Source organism: Centrocercus urophasianus, unplaced genomic scaffold, assembly GCF_019232065.1.
Source record: "Centrocercus urophasianus isolate 14NV4802_14NV808 unplaced genomic scaffold, USGS_Curo_1.0 seq_10, whole genome shotgun sequence".
Taxonomy (NCBI): Eukaryota; Metazoa; Chordata; class Aves; order Galliformes; family Phasianidae; genus Centrocercus; species Centrocercus urophasianus.
The window spans coordinates 18053226-18072324 of record NW_024884142.1 but is presented as its reverse complement, the minus strand read 5'-3'; the positions used below and the strand labels follow the sequence as shown (position 1 = coordinate 18072324).

The 19099-nt window shown below is 39.9% G+C and overlaps 1 protein-coding gene across 5 annotated transcripts in view; it reads right to left on the bottom strand.

The window, feature by feature from the left end:
* Positions 1–1234: 1234 nt before the first annotated feature.
* ZNF451 (zinc finger protein 451) overlaps positions 1235–19099 on the bottom strand; it is a 38078-nt gene continuing 20213 nt past the window's right edge. For 4 of the 5 annotated variants that reach the window (XM_042817144.1, XM_042817155.1, XM_042817164.1 and 1 more), the window contains exons 11-15: positions 18063–18197; positions 15698–15828; positions 14641–14827; positions 4863–4937; positions 1235–2182 (exon numbers count right to left, since the gene is read on the bottom strand). In XM_042817144.1, the coding sequence (XP_042673078.1) occupies positions 2130–2182; positions 4863–4937; positions 14641–14827; positions 15698–15828; positions 18063–18197 (581 nt within the window). In that variant the 3' untranslated portion in view covers positions 1235–2129. The remainder of the gene's footprint in view (positions 2183–4862; positions 4938–14640; positions 14828–15697; positions 15829–18062; positions 18198–19099) is intronic. The other variant, XM_042817180.1, reaches the window with a different exon arrangement.

The following is a 19099-nucleotide window of genomic DNA, read 5'->3' as shown; positions in this document are numbered from 1 at the left end:
GAGTCTCAAAGAAAATAAGGACAGATTTCAAGACAGATAATGCTGTACACCGCTCCTGCTGTAAGAACACAGACCAGAACCCTAGCTGGTTTGTTAGCGCCACAGAAGTAGAGGCTGGGATTTGCTACTTGTTTCAGTAAGCAGATGAGGAGGCCGGTACATCAGGTCTAACTTTAATAACTACAGCTCTGAGAATAGAGAATCTATGTGCACACAACTTTTTTAATGCAATTTATTAAGTCAAGGCTCATCAGGTAAAATCAACCTTAAATTTTATGACAGAATGAAATGTGAGGAATAAAGTTTATGTTCAAGATCTAACACAGCGGACTCTAGAGAAGACTATCTAGCCAGGTTTTATACATTTGTTGTCAAGCTAAGAACTTTCTCAAGATGAAACATTTTTTAATGAGAAAGGAATTTGCAATTTGAGTGTCTGTGCTGAAGAAAACTTCCCAAAACCTCTTACTTGGAATAATGAAAGCTTTGTCTCATTCTGCTTTATATTAGAACTAAGTATGAAAATTCTGAAATTGATTTAGCTTCAGTCATTAGCTGAAGGCAACTCAGTGTCTCCTAGAACAGTGCTTGCTCAGCAGCAGTATGGCACTGCACACCCCAAACTGAACTATTAATCCAAAATTTACAGTGGGAAAACAAGCAGTTGACGCAACGGAAAAGTCATCATGAGATTCTCTTTACTCTGTAGCATTTTCAGAGCCAATTCACTGAAAATGTTCAATCTGTTTTCTAGAGATTCAACTGTTTCTTCAGGTTGTACGATTGCAAATGAGTTTGGAGATAAAAACTAGTGAAGAATCTGATGAGTTGCTTGAGAGACAGGAAATACGTGAGGAAAATCAGTGTCAGTATTCCAGCTTTTCTAATCATGACAACATACAGTAGTTATTCTAATTCTTTGGAAGTGATGGCAAGTAAAATCTAGCTTTCTTCTTCTCATGCTCTCCAAAAGTATTCCTTTGCATAATAAATATTAGATTTACAACAGTTGCAAGCAAATTCACAAGGTAATGGATAAAAAGAAAAGCCGGCATTTTGTTGCACCAATATTTCTTACTGATTAACAACAATCATTATAAAGTAGAATAAGCTGGTAAAGCTGGACAGCCAGCATTAGTATTTTAAAAGAGGGAAATGAGAAAGGTGGAATAGACAGCTTCATTTTAAACATGAAAAGAATTATTCACTTAAAAATAAGGACAGTACAAAAACAACAGCCACAATTTCTTTATCCCAGGCCACATCTTCATAAACAGAAGGGACCAGTAAAGATGACCAGTATATAGGAACTATATGTCTGAAATTCATTCACGTCTATTTCAAACTGGAATTGGAAAGTTTACTTGGCTTTTGTTCACTTTCAAATTTGTTCCTTCCTTAGATCAGAAGGAGGTACCAAACCTGGCATACTTCAAGCCATCGCTTCCGTGCTACTATTGAAAAAAGACACATTTATAAAAATAAAGATAACAGAAACTACCTGTGCAGTTCACAGTCCTGATTCTGCCATTTATAACAGACAACGTATAGAAAAAACCTGTGGTCTATAAGACAAGACCATCCACATACAAGAGTTGAGGCTATGTTCAACTTACATGTCTGGGAACTAAGCTTCTCTTTATAACAAGATTAGCTAAGCAAGTCAGTCTGAGACAATTGAAGTTTACTATTTTTATCTGTTGCAAAGACCACATGGAAAAGTAAATAAAGACAATCACATTTTGTGACAGAAAAATTAAATATAAGAACCAATTAATAAAATAATTAAAACAAAACAAAAAACAACTGAACATATAGTAACATCAGCCCACTGACTGGGCAACAATTTATACAGCTAGACCAGTGAGAGTTTGCCATCATCCATCAGAAACAGAATGTGTAAAGACTTAAAAATGTATTTTTTATCATACAGAATATATTGCAGCAGATATCCATAAACTCCAGCTGCCCATCAGTATTACAGAGAATGTGAGATTATAGATGTAACAATTCAAGATACAAACATGTTTTTGAAGCAGAATTTCTAAGCCTTTGTAAATAGATGAACAAGCTTCCATTTTTGTGAGCAGCTTTGATGACAAAGTATCAGCATACAGAAGTATTTTCATTTACATTTCCTCAAGGCTTCTCTTGATAGCTTCTTCTAATTCTGCATCATCCTCTGTATGAATACAAAAAAAAGATTATAATTTCAAACGATGGTTGGTAACTAGTCAAACACAGCTGCAGTATTACTACTACAACAAGCAACAGTGTCAGCCTACAGTTTGTTTGAGACTGTAATGCAACTGTGTATTTATTGGTCACGTATCAAGATTAGCACCCACATATATGCACTAATAAAAGTAAAATATTACAATAAGGACAGACACACAAAACAAGCAGAGAGGTTTTAGTGTTTTCACTCCAGTTCCTTATCAATACATACTCTGATATCTAAATTGGAATTTAACACTACTGTTGTTAGGTGGACATAAACAGAGATAAAGCCATTAACAGTAAGAACAGTCCAGTTCAGGGCTGTAGCATTTTTGATGGTAGGAACAAGCCTGCATGGGACTCATCTCGTTTATTAACAACCTCTCATAAACACCCTTCATAATTCTCTAAATAGAAGCCCTGCTTCAGCTTTACCTTTAGGTTGTGTTAGGCACTAACAGTTTGGTGTTAGTGAATTACATATCCTAAAGATAAACATGGTAAATAACACTGACACTGCTAGAAAAATTAAAAGAAGCTTCCAGATACGCTATCATTTTAAACAACTCATCTTCTCCTTTAGGAGGACACAGGCACATTCTAGAACAAAAAGATGACTGGTTTATTTCCTATGACAAAGGAAAATGAATAACTACATGTGTCACAGAATTGCAGGGGGTTGGAAGGGATCTCAAGAGATCACGAGTCCAACCTCCCTGCTAAAGCAGGTAACAGAAAATAGGTTGCACAGGTAGGCATCCGGACAGGTCTTGAGTATCGCCATAGAAAGAGACTCTACCACCTCTCTGGGCAATCTGCTCCATCATCCTTACCATAAAGTTCTTTCATGTTAGTACAGAACTTCCTATGTTTGAGTTTTAGGCCACTGATCCTTGTCCTATCGCTACACACCACTGAGAAGAGCCTGGCCTCATCTATTTGCTTCCCACCTCCCTTTAGATATTTATGAACATTTATCAGATCTCCTCTCAGTCTTCTCTTCCCCAGGCTGAAAAGACCCAGGTTACTCAGCCTTTCCTCACACAGGAGATGCTCCAGGCCTTTTATAATCTTTGTGGCCCTCTGCTGGAGACCTTCCAGGAGATCCCTGTCTTTTTTGAGCTGAGGAGCCCAGAACTGGACACAGTATTCTAAAAGTGGCCTCACCAGGACAGAGTAGAGGGGGAGGATCACTTCCCTCAACCTGCTGGTTGTGCTCTTTTTAATAGACCCCAGGATACCATTAGCCTACACATACAAACATAACATTTAAAAATTTTTCATTGTAGTTATGCACTTGCTTGTATGAAGTACATTACTTAAGTTATGTTAAGATTTTTCGTGAGGCCTAGTTTTGAAAAAGAATTGGAATCAGTAAATGCTCTCTCATGTCAGTAAACTCATATTCATCCAGCTGGACTTTCTTGCAACATGTGATATCACTAAGAATGAGGCTAGTTTCTGAAACAAAAACAGCAGACGGTCATGGAAACAAAGCCCCACCTACAGGCAACTGCTCTCATTAAAGTAAGTTGTCATTAAATCACTGAGATCATTTAGTTAAAAAGAAGAAGATTGAAATTATGACTGTTACCAATGTCATACAGTTCATTCCACAGTGATACGTGGATTGTCCTGTGTTCTCTGGAGCTGCTGAAGCAGCTTTTTCTGTCCCCAGCACTTCAGCTTTCTCCTCTCAGCAGCTCCTACACTCTTTTTCCTTTATATCCTTTGCTGGGGTTGATTTTGTTTCCTCCTTCCCTCTTACTCAATTCTACAGCCATGCACACCGCTGCAGCCAGGCTGGCTCATAAGCTCAGATGTCTTCAGTACAGAGACAGAAGAACTGGGACAACTTGCATGCACCAAACGCCACCCACTCCTGGCAATATCCAATGCTGGGGGCACCCAAGCATGGCAGATTTACAGGAACATAGATGAATATGCTGTATTTTTTAATAACTTCAATTAACAGTTTGTAAATGCATAAATGAATAAATTCTGGGAAGATTCAGTTATTTTTATCACTGCACTTGTATGATGCATTTATTTTTATCGTTATTATTTATTTTTATTTCTACCAAGTAGAAAGTGAGAGCCCATCCTTTCAAGCAATATGTTACTTTCACAGGGCACTGTAATCTGTTATCAGAATTAAGTGGCCACATGGCACAAGCACCAGCATTAAGCACAAAGCAAAAGGATGGAAATACTTTCAATAAGGAAAGATATGATGTGTGGAGATATTCATTCAGCTGATTCAAACTTGTGCATTCATCTACAGCTGTCTTTTAGGAGACAACAGTGCTTTCTTTAGATACAATATCCAATTTTGAACTACAGTAGTTCAACTCCCAGTCAGAGTTAATATTGAACTGGTATCAAGTGAGCTAAGTCACATCCTTAACAGCACAATACCCAGTGGTGAACCAATAAAAATAAATGCTGAGTCTGCTGGCATACTTTCCAAGATAGAAAGTTATTTTTTCCTTTTAACTCTCAGTATTCCTAACTGCTCATGATTCCTCACAACATTTTTGAGAGCATTCTTAAGAGGTCATGACATAAAAATGATTTTAGCTTCTGAATCTTCTGTAAATAACAGCACTCTTGAAAATAAAGAAGTAAAAATTAAAACAGACCTTCTTGTTTCTTTATTTCTTCTAAACTCCTTCTCATTGTTAGTTTGGTATCGTCATCCTCTTCACTATCAGAACCTTAAATGCACAAATTAAATATAAATTAAACATTGCTTCTAAGAAAAAAAATGTCACACACCTCTTACATTTCTTTTACTATAACAGCATTGTAAGTTGTATTTGAACTGCCCTTGTTCCTATCTGAAAACCACAGCAAAACGTGTATATATAGTGGCATACAGTGGTATTTTGAAGTGTCTAGTAGGGATTGGTACACCTAGACTTTTTATCCCCACTCTTGTTTTAAATGGAGTCTCAGAAAACTAAGGGTTAAAAACCAAACAAGTCAATTAGTCCCATCATACATTCATTTTCTCCCCAGAGGCTCCTGCTGTTCTGGGAGATGGTCTCTGTAATGAGGTTGCATAACACCCACAACAAACTCAGTCTCCTCTACGGTCACAGCAACAGAAGCACTTCTGATTATGTTTAGAGACAAAGAAGATTCTGATACAGACATCTAAATCACTGACTGTGTGACTTTCAATGAAACAAATTAAGTGTTTAAAGAGACTTCCTAAAATTTCCAGCCTCTGGCACATACACCTTGCCTAAGCAGCAGCACTGCTGACTCTCATATTTCCCAGAATAAAATCCAGCAGCTAGTGTCAAACAGAACTCACGAATCCACAGAGATACCAGAAATCTCTGGATATCTACTGCAGTAAAAAATGCCTTTCTCCAGTCACTTAGCAGACTGCCTGTGAAAGCCTTCTCAGAGCTGCCAGCTATCTGGATAGCACAGATACCTCCCTGTATATCACCAACCAAAGCAAACAAAACAGAAGAAAAAAAAAACCCACACAAACCCAAACCAAACACCATTAAAATCACTTATGAAAGAAAAAAAAAAAAGGGGAAAAAAAGAAAAAAAGATTACAGAAGTGGTTTCACCCACTTATTAATGACCATTTTAATGCTCCACATGGCCCTAAAGTGTGATGGTGTGCCCCCTCTCACTCTTCCCTTTCCAGTCTGACCATCTCACCACCATACTGGCTGCTTTCCAGCTTTGGCTGGCTGCTGGAGAAACCAGCACCATGCTCAGAGGCTGATGGCTAATCAAGCAAGCACTGACCCAACCACAGCCTCACCTCAGTGCTAGACATTAGCAGTGTGACTATGACAGTCACCCCATAAATAGGGAGCATCCCACAAGCCCCTTCAGCTGTACTGCACGATAGTGGGCAGTACGGCAGGATTTCATAGAATCATGAAATCGTTTGAGTTGCAAGGGACCTTTAAAAGTCAGCTAGTCTAAGTCCCCTGCAATGAACAGGGACATCTACAGCTAGAGCAGGCTGCTGATCCAGCCTGAGCTTGAATGTCACCAGGGATGGGGTACCTACCACATCTCTGGGCAACCCGTTCCAGTACTTCACCACCCATATCATAAACAACTTTTTTCTTATATCCAATCTACGTCTCACCTCTTTTCATTTGGAACCATTTCCCATGGTCCTGTCACAACAGGCCCTGCTAAAGAGTCTGTCTCCTTCTTTCTTGTAGTTCCCCTTCAGATACTGAAAGGTCACTATCAGGTCTCCTTGGAGCCTTCTCTTTTCCAGGCCGAACAGCCCCAGCTCTTTCAGCCTGTACTCACAGGGGAGCTGTTCCATTGCTTGGATCATTTTTGTGGTCCTCCTCTGGATGCATTCCAACAGGCCCATGTCTCTCCTGTACTGAGGGCTCCACATCTGGACACAGCACTCCAGGTGAGGCCTCACCAATGCAGAGTAGAAGGGCAGGATCACCTCCCTTGACCTGCTGTCCATGCTTCTTCTGATGCAGCCTAGGATACAGTTGGCTTTCTGGGCCATGAGGGCACACTACAGCCTCACGTCCAGCTTGCCACTGACCAGTATCCACAAGTCCTTCCTGGTAGGGCTGTGCTCCATCCTGACATCCCCCAGCGTGCACTAACAGCAGGGATGCCACACGCTAGGTAGAAGAGCTTGCACTTGGATTTATCAAACCTCATGAGGCTTGCCTGGGCCCACTGCTGGAGACTAAGTCTCTCTGATGACATTCCATCTGTTAGGTGTGTCAACTGCACCACACAGCTTGATATCATCTGCAAACTTGCTGAGAGTGCACTTGATCCTACCGTCAGCGTCACTGATGAAGATATTAAACAGCACTGGTCCCAGTGCTGACCTCTGAAGGACACCACTCATCATTAAAGTTGGGATACCTCTCAAGGTTATGGCAACCCTGACGACAAGACATGTTGCTGATACTGATCTTCAGTAAATGATCAGTAGTTTGCTTTATAGAATCACAGATCACAGGGACTGAAAGGGACCTCTGGAGAATATCTTGTCCAAGCACCCTGCTAAAGCAGGTTCCCTACAGTAGGTTATGCAGGAAAGCATCCAAGTAAGTTCTGAGTATCTCCAGAGAAGACGACTCCACAATCTCTCTGAGCAGTTTGTTTCAGTGCTCTGTCACTCTCAAAATGAAGACCTTTTTCCTCACATACATATGGAATTTCCCATTCTAGATCTAGTTTCTGCCCATAGCCCCTTTTCCATCACTGAGTACTGTTGAAAATAGGCTGTTTAAACTTTGCTAGCTTCACAAAGATTACATCTTAGACTGAACGTGCACATACAATCCCTTACACATTAACCATTGACCAAGTCTGAGATTACAAATGGATCCAGCCACACCTAGGCTCCTGACTTCCATAGCTGAAGGAGTTTATAAAGCAAGGGGATCTACTCTGAACCTCTTGAGTCAATGGGAGGGTCCCCGATGAATGTTTTGACCTCTACCCTCTATGTAGTACATTATAAAATGTACCTTGCCATCTCAAATCTTGTCATCTTATTCACATTTAAGCTTTATTAAATCACTGTTTTATATCAATAAATATATTGCTGCTTCTCTCTTACAAGTGAAGTGGATAATTCCATCTGTGACAACCTGTTAGAGATGTAACAGTTGAGGCAATCACCCCCTAACTCATTTCTTGGCATAAGCATAACAGACGAATAAGTAGCAAGCCATAGTACCAGATTCTCTGGTTTGCTGCCATTTTAAATAAAAATGCATTCAGAGCACTTTTCTGGAGGTGTTTTTTTTTTTCCAGGCAATTTGACAAAAGAAGTTGGCAAACTGAGAAAGCAATATTCTTCAGACTGCAACTTGCATAGCAGGTTAAATAGCAAAGGATAGGAGCAGTCAGAAATTCAGTAGCTTCTTTCAGTATTAGATAAAGAAGTTGGCTTTCCTGGAACTGGTTATTGAATCAGAGAGTATTTACCACAACAGAAATCACAATGGCAACCCACTGACACAGTGTTGGAGCACAGCTCATTTCTGCTTACTTCTGACTTCCCCAACACAGGCAGAAAGCAAACCTGAGGCCCATTTCTTCCAGAACGTAGCAGATTACTAACTAAAGTGGGTTTTACTGACAATTAGAATAGTTATGAATATTCAAACAATTTGTAGATAAGTTACTACTTCAGTTCATTTAGAAAGTCTAGGATCTTAGGCATTAATTCAGGCCTCATCTTTCCATTTTTTTTTCTTTTAATTTACCAGTCACACCACTTTGATTACACTGCTGTAATAACACGGGTTACACATCCATACTGGAAAGGAGGTATGCACAAACCGGCAGGCAAAACATTTAAATGTCTTAAAAATAAGTTGCCCGTTCCGTGATTTATCATTACTACTAATATGCAGTAACTGAATACTGCTGAGTAGTTACATCATGGACAGGTTTGTATAAAGCACAGTTGAAGGAACACCATTCCACTGGCTACGCCTCTATTTCTTAGTATATATGCTTTGAAGCCTCTGGACATGAAAGCATAGTTCAAACACAGTATGTGGTAGGTGTCCAATCATACACTGAGCTTTCCTTGTATTAATCTCAGTTCATAAAAAAAACTGATCGCAAGTCAATGACTACGATAAATTGAACCAGAAGAGCTCAAAGAATCTATGGAACTTCAAAACAATTACAACAGATGATGTCCTGCCTAGTTGGAGGGGAAAAAAAGAAAAAAAAAAAATCAGCTCAGACTCAAAGGTGGTTCAAAAGCATGATAGAAGTCTCATGAGCTACACTTTGCCTCCAGTGATCTCAAGGCTGGTCATTATTTGATAGACTTCCAGCCCCAGCCTAACTATATTAATGCATATTCAACTTCCCATGAAAGCAGTTGCTGGGCTCTTTTAAATCTTTGAGTTGGTAAAAGCTAACTCATTAAGAGGTTAGTAAATGGCCAAAAGTTATCTAGGATTTTTTTCTAATGCAAAAGTTTGTCAGTGTCTCAGACTGTACTGACTTTGTCTATCCAAAAACTAAAGCATGATGTTTGCCTGCAGTGCCACCCTCCACACCCAAATCTACACAGAGCAAAGATTAAAGGTGTCACATTGGTTGCCTGATGAGGCAGGCACAAAAGCAGTAATGTTTCACCACCCTGGATGTGTTTAAAAACTGTTTGGATGTGGTGCACAGAGACACATTTTAGCAGAGGGTGGTTGGAGTTAAGGTAGTTTGGTTAGGTTGTGGTTGGACTTGATGATCTTTAAGGTCTTTTCCAACCTGAGCAATTCTATGATTCTGTGTCCCTGTTGAAATCAGGAATAAGACTGCAACCATCAGAAAAAAGGCTCTCTATAGGCAAAAATCCTAAGCAGAAATGTTTGAACACATAAGGTGTAAGGTACAGGAATTCAGCTTGCTTTAGCAACTACACAGCAAGAACTAAGTATAGAACTCATCAGTTGTCAATCAAAGAGATGGAACAATCACCTGATTGAACAGATTCATTTTTAAGTTGGAAAAAACTGGGCTGACTTTCCACACTGTACAGATCACAGTGATCGCAAATGTTTTTTGTAGAATGCCTGTATCCTGTGTCTGAACTCTGCTTTCAGGAGATCCTGGATTTCAGTCAATATGCTCCATGCAAGGATCACAGAATTACAGAATGGCTGATGCTGGGAGGGGCCACTGGAGGCCACCTCGTTCCCCCTCTGCTCAAGTACAGCCATTTAGAACCACAGATGTCCAGGTCTGTGTCTATGCACCTTTGGGGCACCTCTAGGAAGATGTTGTAGTGGGGAGCCCAGGAACGGACAGGGATGGCCTCACCATGCTGAGTAAACAGGAAGCATCACCTCCCTCAACCTGCTGGTACAGTCCTCTGAATGCGGCTCAGGAAGCTGTTGGCTTTCTTTGCTTCAAGAGACCATTTCTGGCTCACGGTCAACTTCGATCTGCCAGGATACCCAGGTCCTTTTCTGAGGAGCTGCTTTCCAGCTGTTTGGCCCTCAGCATGTAGCAGGGTTGATCCTCCCCAGGTGCAGAACTTCAGTTTCCCTTTGAAACATCGCAAAGTTCCTGTCGGCCCACTTCTCCGGCCTGCCCAGGTCCCCCTTCTCCCAGTTTTGTGTCTCTGCCAACTTTCTGAGGGCACGCTCTGTTTCATCATCAAAATCATTAAAGGAAAAGTTAAAGACAACTGGATCTAGCACTGATTCCCAGAGTACACTGAGAGTTATCAGCCTTCAGCTAGACTCTGCACCACTGACCACCAGACCCTCTAGATTTGGCCACTCAGCTGGTCTCCAACCCACCCCACCATCTGCTCATCCCACCCACACTTCCTCAGCTTGCACACACTTCATCAGCATACACTTCTGTTTTCGCTGGCACCTTTGAAGGCACAGAATAAATGAGAATGTATAACCTGAAGAAATCAGGCATTTCCTGTTTCTCTTGTAAGAAAGGCTTAGCATACGATGTAGCTCCCAGAACCTCTGCAGTCAGAGAAGAAGCAATTGCCCAATTTATCAGTCAGGACATCTTAAGATACCACCTCTTTTCTGGTATGTTTTGTTAAATAAGCAACAGCTTAGAAACTTCAATTGTACCCACTCTCTCAAAGAAATCCTACTGCTCTCTTCTATTCTTATATACTACCAAATTCCTCACAGAAGGAAAAGTCATGAAAACAAATCTCGTACGAGCATAGAGATCAGTGATCAGGAAGATTAATCCTAAGAATGGGAGTGAACACAGTAACATTCCTTGAGAGATACAGTACAACAGTACCTGCCAAGCCTCAGAAACCTGTTCTGGAAGGGGAGGGTTAAACCGCCACAGAACACAAGTGTCAGCCTGTGTCTGACACCGAAGTGTCAGCCTGAATCTGGATTAGCTGCCCACGCGCCTCACAATAATTCCTCTCCTCCGGCACTCTTCTCTTACAGCCTCCCCAGCTACTACCACTCCCTCAGTAGTTTCCATCAGGTTTCCTCACCACGCTGAAAACTGGATTTCCCCTGACTTTCATCCTCCTCTCTTGCCTTACCGTACCCACACACCTCATGACTGTTTCACACATTAATCACACGTGAATTAACTGCACCCTACTTCCCTGTCCTCTCCTATGATGCTTTCTCTGTTTTTTCAGTAACGCCTTATTTTCTCAGTCTATTTATTATCCCGATACACAGTGAGATAAATATTACAAAATTCTCTCACCAACTATTGTCCCTTTTCCTTTTTACATCTGACACGTGAAGTTTCAGTGCTAACTTATAACAGTATCATTAAAATTACTTCATTCAAGCTCAACTTAGCCACAGATGTGGCTATCAGTCATGTACAACATCTGTGATAATTTTTCCTTTACAGCAATGTTCCTTGGTTTCCTTTTGATTATTCCTTTTTCACTAAATCCCTGAGTCCCCACGTACTCCTCCCCAATATCTATTACTCTGATCTCTGTTTCTTTGTTAGGTGACATCATCCATAAATGCAAGTGCAGCTGCTCCCTGCTGAGGGCTCAAAAACCCAGAAGGCCATCTCTTCCTCTATGCAAACTAAAGCTTCATTCTGCATCTCTCTCCCTGCAGACCTTCATTCTGTGCAGTGTGACTATAAATAAAGCTGTATCCCCAATTCTGCTTTAATTGCATTTTTTTGCAACTGCAGCCAATATCATGGTGGTCACACAGACTTTCATTTAATCTTCATTTTACACACCTCTCTAAAAACTCACAATCGGGTTAAATTAAACCTTGAAGCTTTGTTTGGATGGTCTGGGTGGTGAGGTCTTCCCAGTCCATCCACTTGGTTGGAGTTCTTCTCCATAGGGCTCATATATATATACATATATATATATATATATATATACATATATATATATATATATATATACATACATACATACACACACACACACACATCTATATATTCACATTTATATATTCAAATACACATCTAAGGGATGTCACTGACATACCAAAGCTAGTAACAACTTCCTGTGGTAGCTAAGCACAAAGCCACAATTCAAGGGTGATTTTCTTATCAGTCCCTACTGCTGTAAGTTGTGGCCACTGTGATAACTGTGTAAATAAAGCAGCAAGTGCAAAAACCATAGTCACTCTAGTAGGCATGGTGCAGCTACTTTGCATCACACCACAGATGCTCATGCCCTTTGTGTTAAGCCTCTTTGGACAGCAGGGGCTGAAGGCTGTAACCTAATCATCTGCAGTCTGACACTTGTGTTAACTGAAAATTCAGGAAAGCATCATATATCACTACATCACTGGTTTTGACAATCTCATGAGGCAGCCAGGCTCCTTGAAGAAGAAAGCCCCTTGACGTAGGAGCTCAAGCAATTAAATAATTTGAACATGAGTTTCTGAGAGACACAGCTAAGCTGAAGTCCTCAACTTATGCAAGAATCACTTTTGTCAACAGAATTTCTGGCACTTGTACCACTGTCAGCACAGGCATGATGATTCCTAACCTACCATCAGCTTTGCCCTCAACACTGTCCAGAATTCATTAGAAGTGCACTTTGTGTCAGTACTGGCATTGTAAAATACCAGGTGTCAAGATATAGGCAAGGGATTGTGCATGCTGCAAACCTCTGTTGGTAAAGGAATAACTGGTCTGAGTCAAACCCTCTATTAACATGAATGAATCTCTCATCACATGTTGTGCCTTCAGCATAGAAGAAAATTAAGAAGTTATGAAGTTAGTTTTAATCAACAAAAAGCAGATAATCCTGCCTACATTTCATACCTCAGAGGAAATTCACATTCTCCTATGGAAACACAGTCGATAACCTGCAACATACACAGGAACTTCTTTGCTTTTTCCCCCTGTTTAAATGCCTGCATGTAGTACAGTTACCACAGCAGTTCTGCTGAAATGGCAAAATGGTTCACAAGGTACAACAGTCAAGATGTCTCCCGTCCAAGCAACCCACCCGCGTGCATGCATGCTAGTAATAGCTCTACAGAGATGATTCAGGTAAATTGCCTTCTCATTTTGAAGCTCATCCAATACCAACAGCTGTTTTAATTTTTCAATGCAACTCTCTGTGGTAAATGTTTTTCACCTATTTCTTCCGTCCAGAACAATGCCCATAGATTTGATACCACTGGAAAGCAAACAATCCTTGTTTACATGTCCTCATATTCAGCTGCATTTCTATAGCAGGACAACAGGTTAGACCAGCCCACGATACAAAGGCACAACTTCCCACCTCAGCCCTCTGATACTGGTCTTGCTACATACAGGAAGACTTGCAAATGCCTGCTGATCTTCTGACCCATGCAGCAAAGCATGTATTCTGAGGTGGCTGCATCTTTTTCAAAGCCTTTCACAGACTCTTGGCCATGATACCAACTCACTGCCCAGACTACACAGTCCTGCTACCAAAACACAGTTTTCTGTCCTGTTTTAATACAGGAACAGGAGTAAACAGGCAATTTTTACTGTCTGGGTTAAATCTTGTTGACACTGACAGCAGAAGGGACCTGAGAACAGCTCAAGACAATTCTGTTCACTGTGGGTTTGCACAGGAACATGACATACACATGATTCCAGCACCTTCTTACTTAAAGAAGCAAGTGTATCGGGATAATAAAGAAGCACACAAACAACATTAGTAAGACACACAATGACTGTGCAGTCAGTACGTTCAAGTCTGGGGCCTCTCAACAGTCCCCATAACCATAATAATTATGATAAACATTAACATCGTAAAGCACATGAAAAGAATGTCTAAATAGGAAAATTCAGTTCTTCTGTGAATATTTCAAGATGTCTTAAAATATTTGAAGTATTTAAACACATCTCAGCCTCAGTATCTTTTGCACCAAAATAAGATTGCTCAAACCTCTGATTATTCTATATAAAAACAGTGTGATCACTTAAGCATGGCATTAATTAGAATATTAAATGCCTTCATTGGTATTTTTCCTCCAAACAGAGGCATGAGCCACGTGCCAGTGAAAACAAATAACAAGTGACTGGAGGTCAACACTTGGATGCAGGACAGTCAGAGTTAAAACAGGCAGAGATTTTGGGAAATAACAATGGCACTAAAGTGAGGTCACAGCTGTCTCATGGCACAAATGGAACAAAGCAGATTTCAGCAGAAATCAGTAAGTAAACACATCACAGTGCTCTAAACAGCTCTTCTTCAGACAGAAAGGAGGTTTCAGACAGAAATAACTGCTTGTTCCAGGTTTTGTTAGACTGAACAAAAATGTGAAGTTAAGTCTGATTTCAAAACTTGTACCAAGCAAACTGATCTTCCGAGCTGCATTTCATTGCAATACAATACAAGAAGCACCAAGCAACAACTTGTTTTCATCAGCACAAGAGCTCACTTATTTTATTGACGCCTAGGCTGCTGGAAAGACTGCATTTACGTTGACTTTCTACCTTTTGTGGTATCTGAAATGCTGTTTAGCAAGGCACACATCATGTCTCCTTCGATGTGATGGGGATTTAGAATGCGAGCTGACCGCTGAGTCATCTTAAATTGAGCTTCCAGTTCCAAGAAGCTTTTGTCTCCAGAAAGTACAGTGAAAGGAATTTGCTTGGGCAGGTGCTCATCCAGCCGACCAGCCTGCATGGAAAAAAATGACAGATGTTAAGACTGCACTTTTATCTCACAGGCTCTGGCTAGCTTTGCCTAAGAGCTCTTTGTAGGAAAATCTACAGCAACTTACTTTCATCATTATATGGAATTTATGCTACCATGAAAGGTATTTTTTACTCAGAGGATGGTGAGGCACTAGAACAAGTTGCCTGACAAAACTGAAAACACTACACTGGGGAGTCCTCATGATACCTCATGTTCCTGCTTCTCATCTACACATCTCCCAACCTGAAGCTCTAGGTCTACTGAATATGGACACTGCTCTTTGTCAGCTCAGCAGGGTCTCTGAAGCTGGCACTCATCCATGGACATCTAGCTCTAAATTTGGGCCACTTGAAGGAAGAGGGAAAAGTTACACTTCATTCTGAAACAGCAACTGTAACACCTGTTGTATTTTTTTTTTATTTTTTAATTCTTCATTTCCTATCCAGCTCCCACGTTTTCACAACAGACTGATGTCTTATGTGTCTTACCTGGAATTACATTTGTATTCCTAAAGAAAAAAACATAAAGCATAGGGCAGAGTGATGATGACAGCTACATTTAATATATTTACCAATGTAATTTATGTTGTGTGGTCTTCAGGCAATCCATAATTCAATTCATAGGGCAAGAGTAAAATGTATGACATTCAGGGTTACCCAAAGGTGTGAGGGGGTTCCTTCAACATCAATTCTCAACACATTGTCTCCACTCAATTCAGCAATGGTTCTATAATTCTTCTTAGTGGACACACAAGTTGTGTGAAGAGAATCTAACATCAATGGCACACATCATCTGCCACCCTTCTCTCATACTAAAACAAGAATAAAGACAGCACACACTGACATGACTTACATGAACACAGATTGCAAAGTCTGCTGCCTCTCTTCTGGTACCACAACGTGGATGAAGGAAGAAACATCCAATCTTGTTAAGATAATTATAAACTTTGCACTGCACTGGAGGTTTCCAGTTACTGTATCCTCCTAAGCATTAAAAAAGTATAGCAAAGTCATCATGTAATAACAATGCAAGGCAAAAGTAAAAGATAGAACTGACTTTAGAGACAATTTATTTTGACAAACATGAAAGCTGAAAAAAATGCATTACCAGAAGCCTCAAAGCCCTTGTTGGGTTAGAAAGCCAAAAATGAAAAAGCAGCTAGTCTGATCCTACACAAGTCCTCTTATTTAATATTCTATGTATTTTTCTATTATTTCTGAAAAAAATTATTTTCCAGAAATCGTGTACGTTTAGACACACGATCAGACACAGCAACACATCTTTTCCAGTCCTCAGCACACTTAATGGTCAATGTGCAAAGGAGCTCTAGGAAACCAGTACAGTAACAGAAATGCTTCTCTTCTGGAACCCTTTACTAATGCAACGCCAAGATTATTCCCAAGAGAATTTATGATTGATTGTCACATGCCAGAACTCTTTAAAGAGAAGATCCAAGAACTGAAGTAGAAGCTGGAGACAAATATTAGAGACTGGATAAAAACTTGGATGGAGTCAAGGAGAAGAAAAGCGATACAACAACTAAAGAAAAATAAAGCTGGAATTTTCTAAACAACAGTAGCCTAAAACATGTAGTTACTGGCTGAGAAAATAGTTAACAGAGAACAGTGAAAACAGGTTGAAACAGGTTGGAAGGGAAAGGAAAGGAACAGCAGATCTTTAATGAAGGAATAAAAAAAAAAATCAGAGTATCTTGAGATTACCATGACAACACAAAAACAGATGGAAGACAATTTGAAGGAAGTGATTAAGAACCTCATGACATTCCCAGATGTTAAGAAGTAATGGGTCTGCATGAGGAGAAAAAAAAATTTGCTTGATGTGCCAGGTAATATAACAGCTGAACATAAGACAGGATTTTGAATGGTAAGTGAAACCAGTCACTGCACTTCACGTGAGAACACATGTGAAACAAACACAGAAACAGGGCACAGAAGACTGCGTACTCCCAAGTCTGATAAAGAAGCAGAAGCAGTCTCCAGCAGATTTTTTTTTTTTTTTTTTAATTTCTATCCTAATGTCTATAAGAGGGCATCAGAAACAACCACAAAGTTCAAGGATTCAGTAACAGATTATTCAGAAAGGATTTAGGGCTGTTCTGCCCTTTAGAAAAATGGTCTTTCTAAGTTGTTCTTATCTGTTATGCCAGTCGTGGCCACTGTCACTTGGGAAAGACTTGAAATCAACATTTCTGGCATTTGGGGGTCAAGAACACCTGACAGAGCTCTAGTGGAGCTGGACCACAAAATGAGTGACAGAGAACTCAATGTCTGAGAACAGAAACAACATACAACCTGGTCAATACAATGAGGGGAACTGAAAGAAAAGCTAAGATCGTATGAAAAAAAAAACCAAACCGACCATAACAACCAGAATAATAGACACAATGCAACATGTATCATTAAAAAACAACACAGTCAGCGATGCTGTTTGGAAAGCACAGAAAAACATGAGACAGGGATGTCACTGCATTTTCACAAGCTAAATGAACAGGAATAGCATGCATTAAATAATTCCACGAACTACTGCTGTGGCCCTCATGAACCTTAGTATTCCCAAGCTTTGCAACAATCCTTGTGACACTAATAAACAACCAAAATCTTCTTCAATACAAACTGGGCCCATTTTAATGGCAGCTAACTCTTCAGCATGGTCTTTCTGTTCAAGATCTTTAGCAAACATTCCCAACTAGGCAGCCTGAACCTCATTTGGAAAGCAAGAAATTTAGTATAGGATGACCAGAGACCGAAGAAAATTGAAATACGGCAATGTAAATTCATGCCTTCTAGATCTAAAAAGAAAAAAAAATACGACAAGGACTTGGGAGTTAGAAACCAGCTAGAAAGAAATTCTTTTTTTTTTTTTTTTTCCCCCCCTCTGAGTATTATGTATGTCCTGAGGACTATGAAAAGCTAGTATATCACCTAAGCAAGTTCAGCTGGGAGTCAAAAAGACTCCCCAAACCATTCAGCACATTTAGCACCTTTGGAACAGTATTCTACAAGGATTCTACAAGAGAAGCAGAGCTTAAGGCTGAGTTAGAAAACTTTGAGAACATTTCTGTTACTTGATTTCTATGATGTCATGATTTGAGAGGCCCCAAGGGCTGCTTTTTTCCCCTCATTCTCTCACAGAATCTCTGCTCAAATGTGTGTAAACTCACTTTTTTTTTTTTTTTTTTTTCCTTTGACCACTTTACCTTGAAAGCCCCAGATGAATGTTCCTTGGTTCAGGTTAGCTGGCAGCTGTGTGAATAAGCTTCCCCAGTTGTCCAGATCCACCAACACAATGTGAGTCATGGTACTCAAATAGTCGAGATCTGGAAGTTCACTGTCTTCAATGAGATAAATAGGAACATTTTATGTTTACTCAACTTTCCAGTCAACAAACATATATAAATTTAGATACATTATCCTATTTAGTGGCTGCATTGTTTCAGAATTGTTTTTAAATCCACTGAAGTAGCCCTTAGTAATAAATTAGATAAAAGACATTAGAATCTAGCAGCACAATGCTGTAGAACTGGACAGCTGGCACAGAGAGCTACTTTACTGAGACACTGAGGTCTTTATTAGTATACTTAATGTTTAACTGTGCACTTCCTGCTCTGGCACATTTATAACATGTAATTGCTTAAAACCATAACAGTACATAAAATGCTTAGAAATGTACTTTTTGCTGTGTATTCATCAAAAGTATGATGACACCATGAGAAATTAAAAAACACTCCCAGTTTTTGTACACGTGAGATACACCTTTGATGTCATTCTTGGAAGTGATGTGAATTTAAAAAAAAAACAATTAAGAATGGACACTTTGGGCAAAGCCATTCCAATACATGCTGCTGCTGAGATTATTTTTTTTGTGAGCTAAGCACGAGTAAAAAGACAGCGTAATAACAGGACTGCCTGTACAGAAAGCACCACCAGCCTCACCAATTTGTGCGTACAAAAGAGGTAAGGTTCCTTGAGCGTGTATTTTACTGTGCTTTCACATTTCTAGAAGTTCGATCTCTGCCTGGGGTCCTGAATCATGAAATTATACTCCCAAGTAACCTGAGAAATTACATGTGAGAATCTTTGAACTGAAACATTTGTCTGCTTTCTTTTTTTAAAAACTTCATTCATAAGGCATATAGTAATAAACTTAAGATCTCAAGTATTCAAAATGCAACTTTGACAATAAATTCCGAGCTGACTTACAGACTAGATACAGGCAAATGATACATTACATACT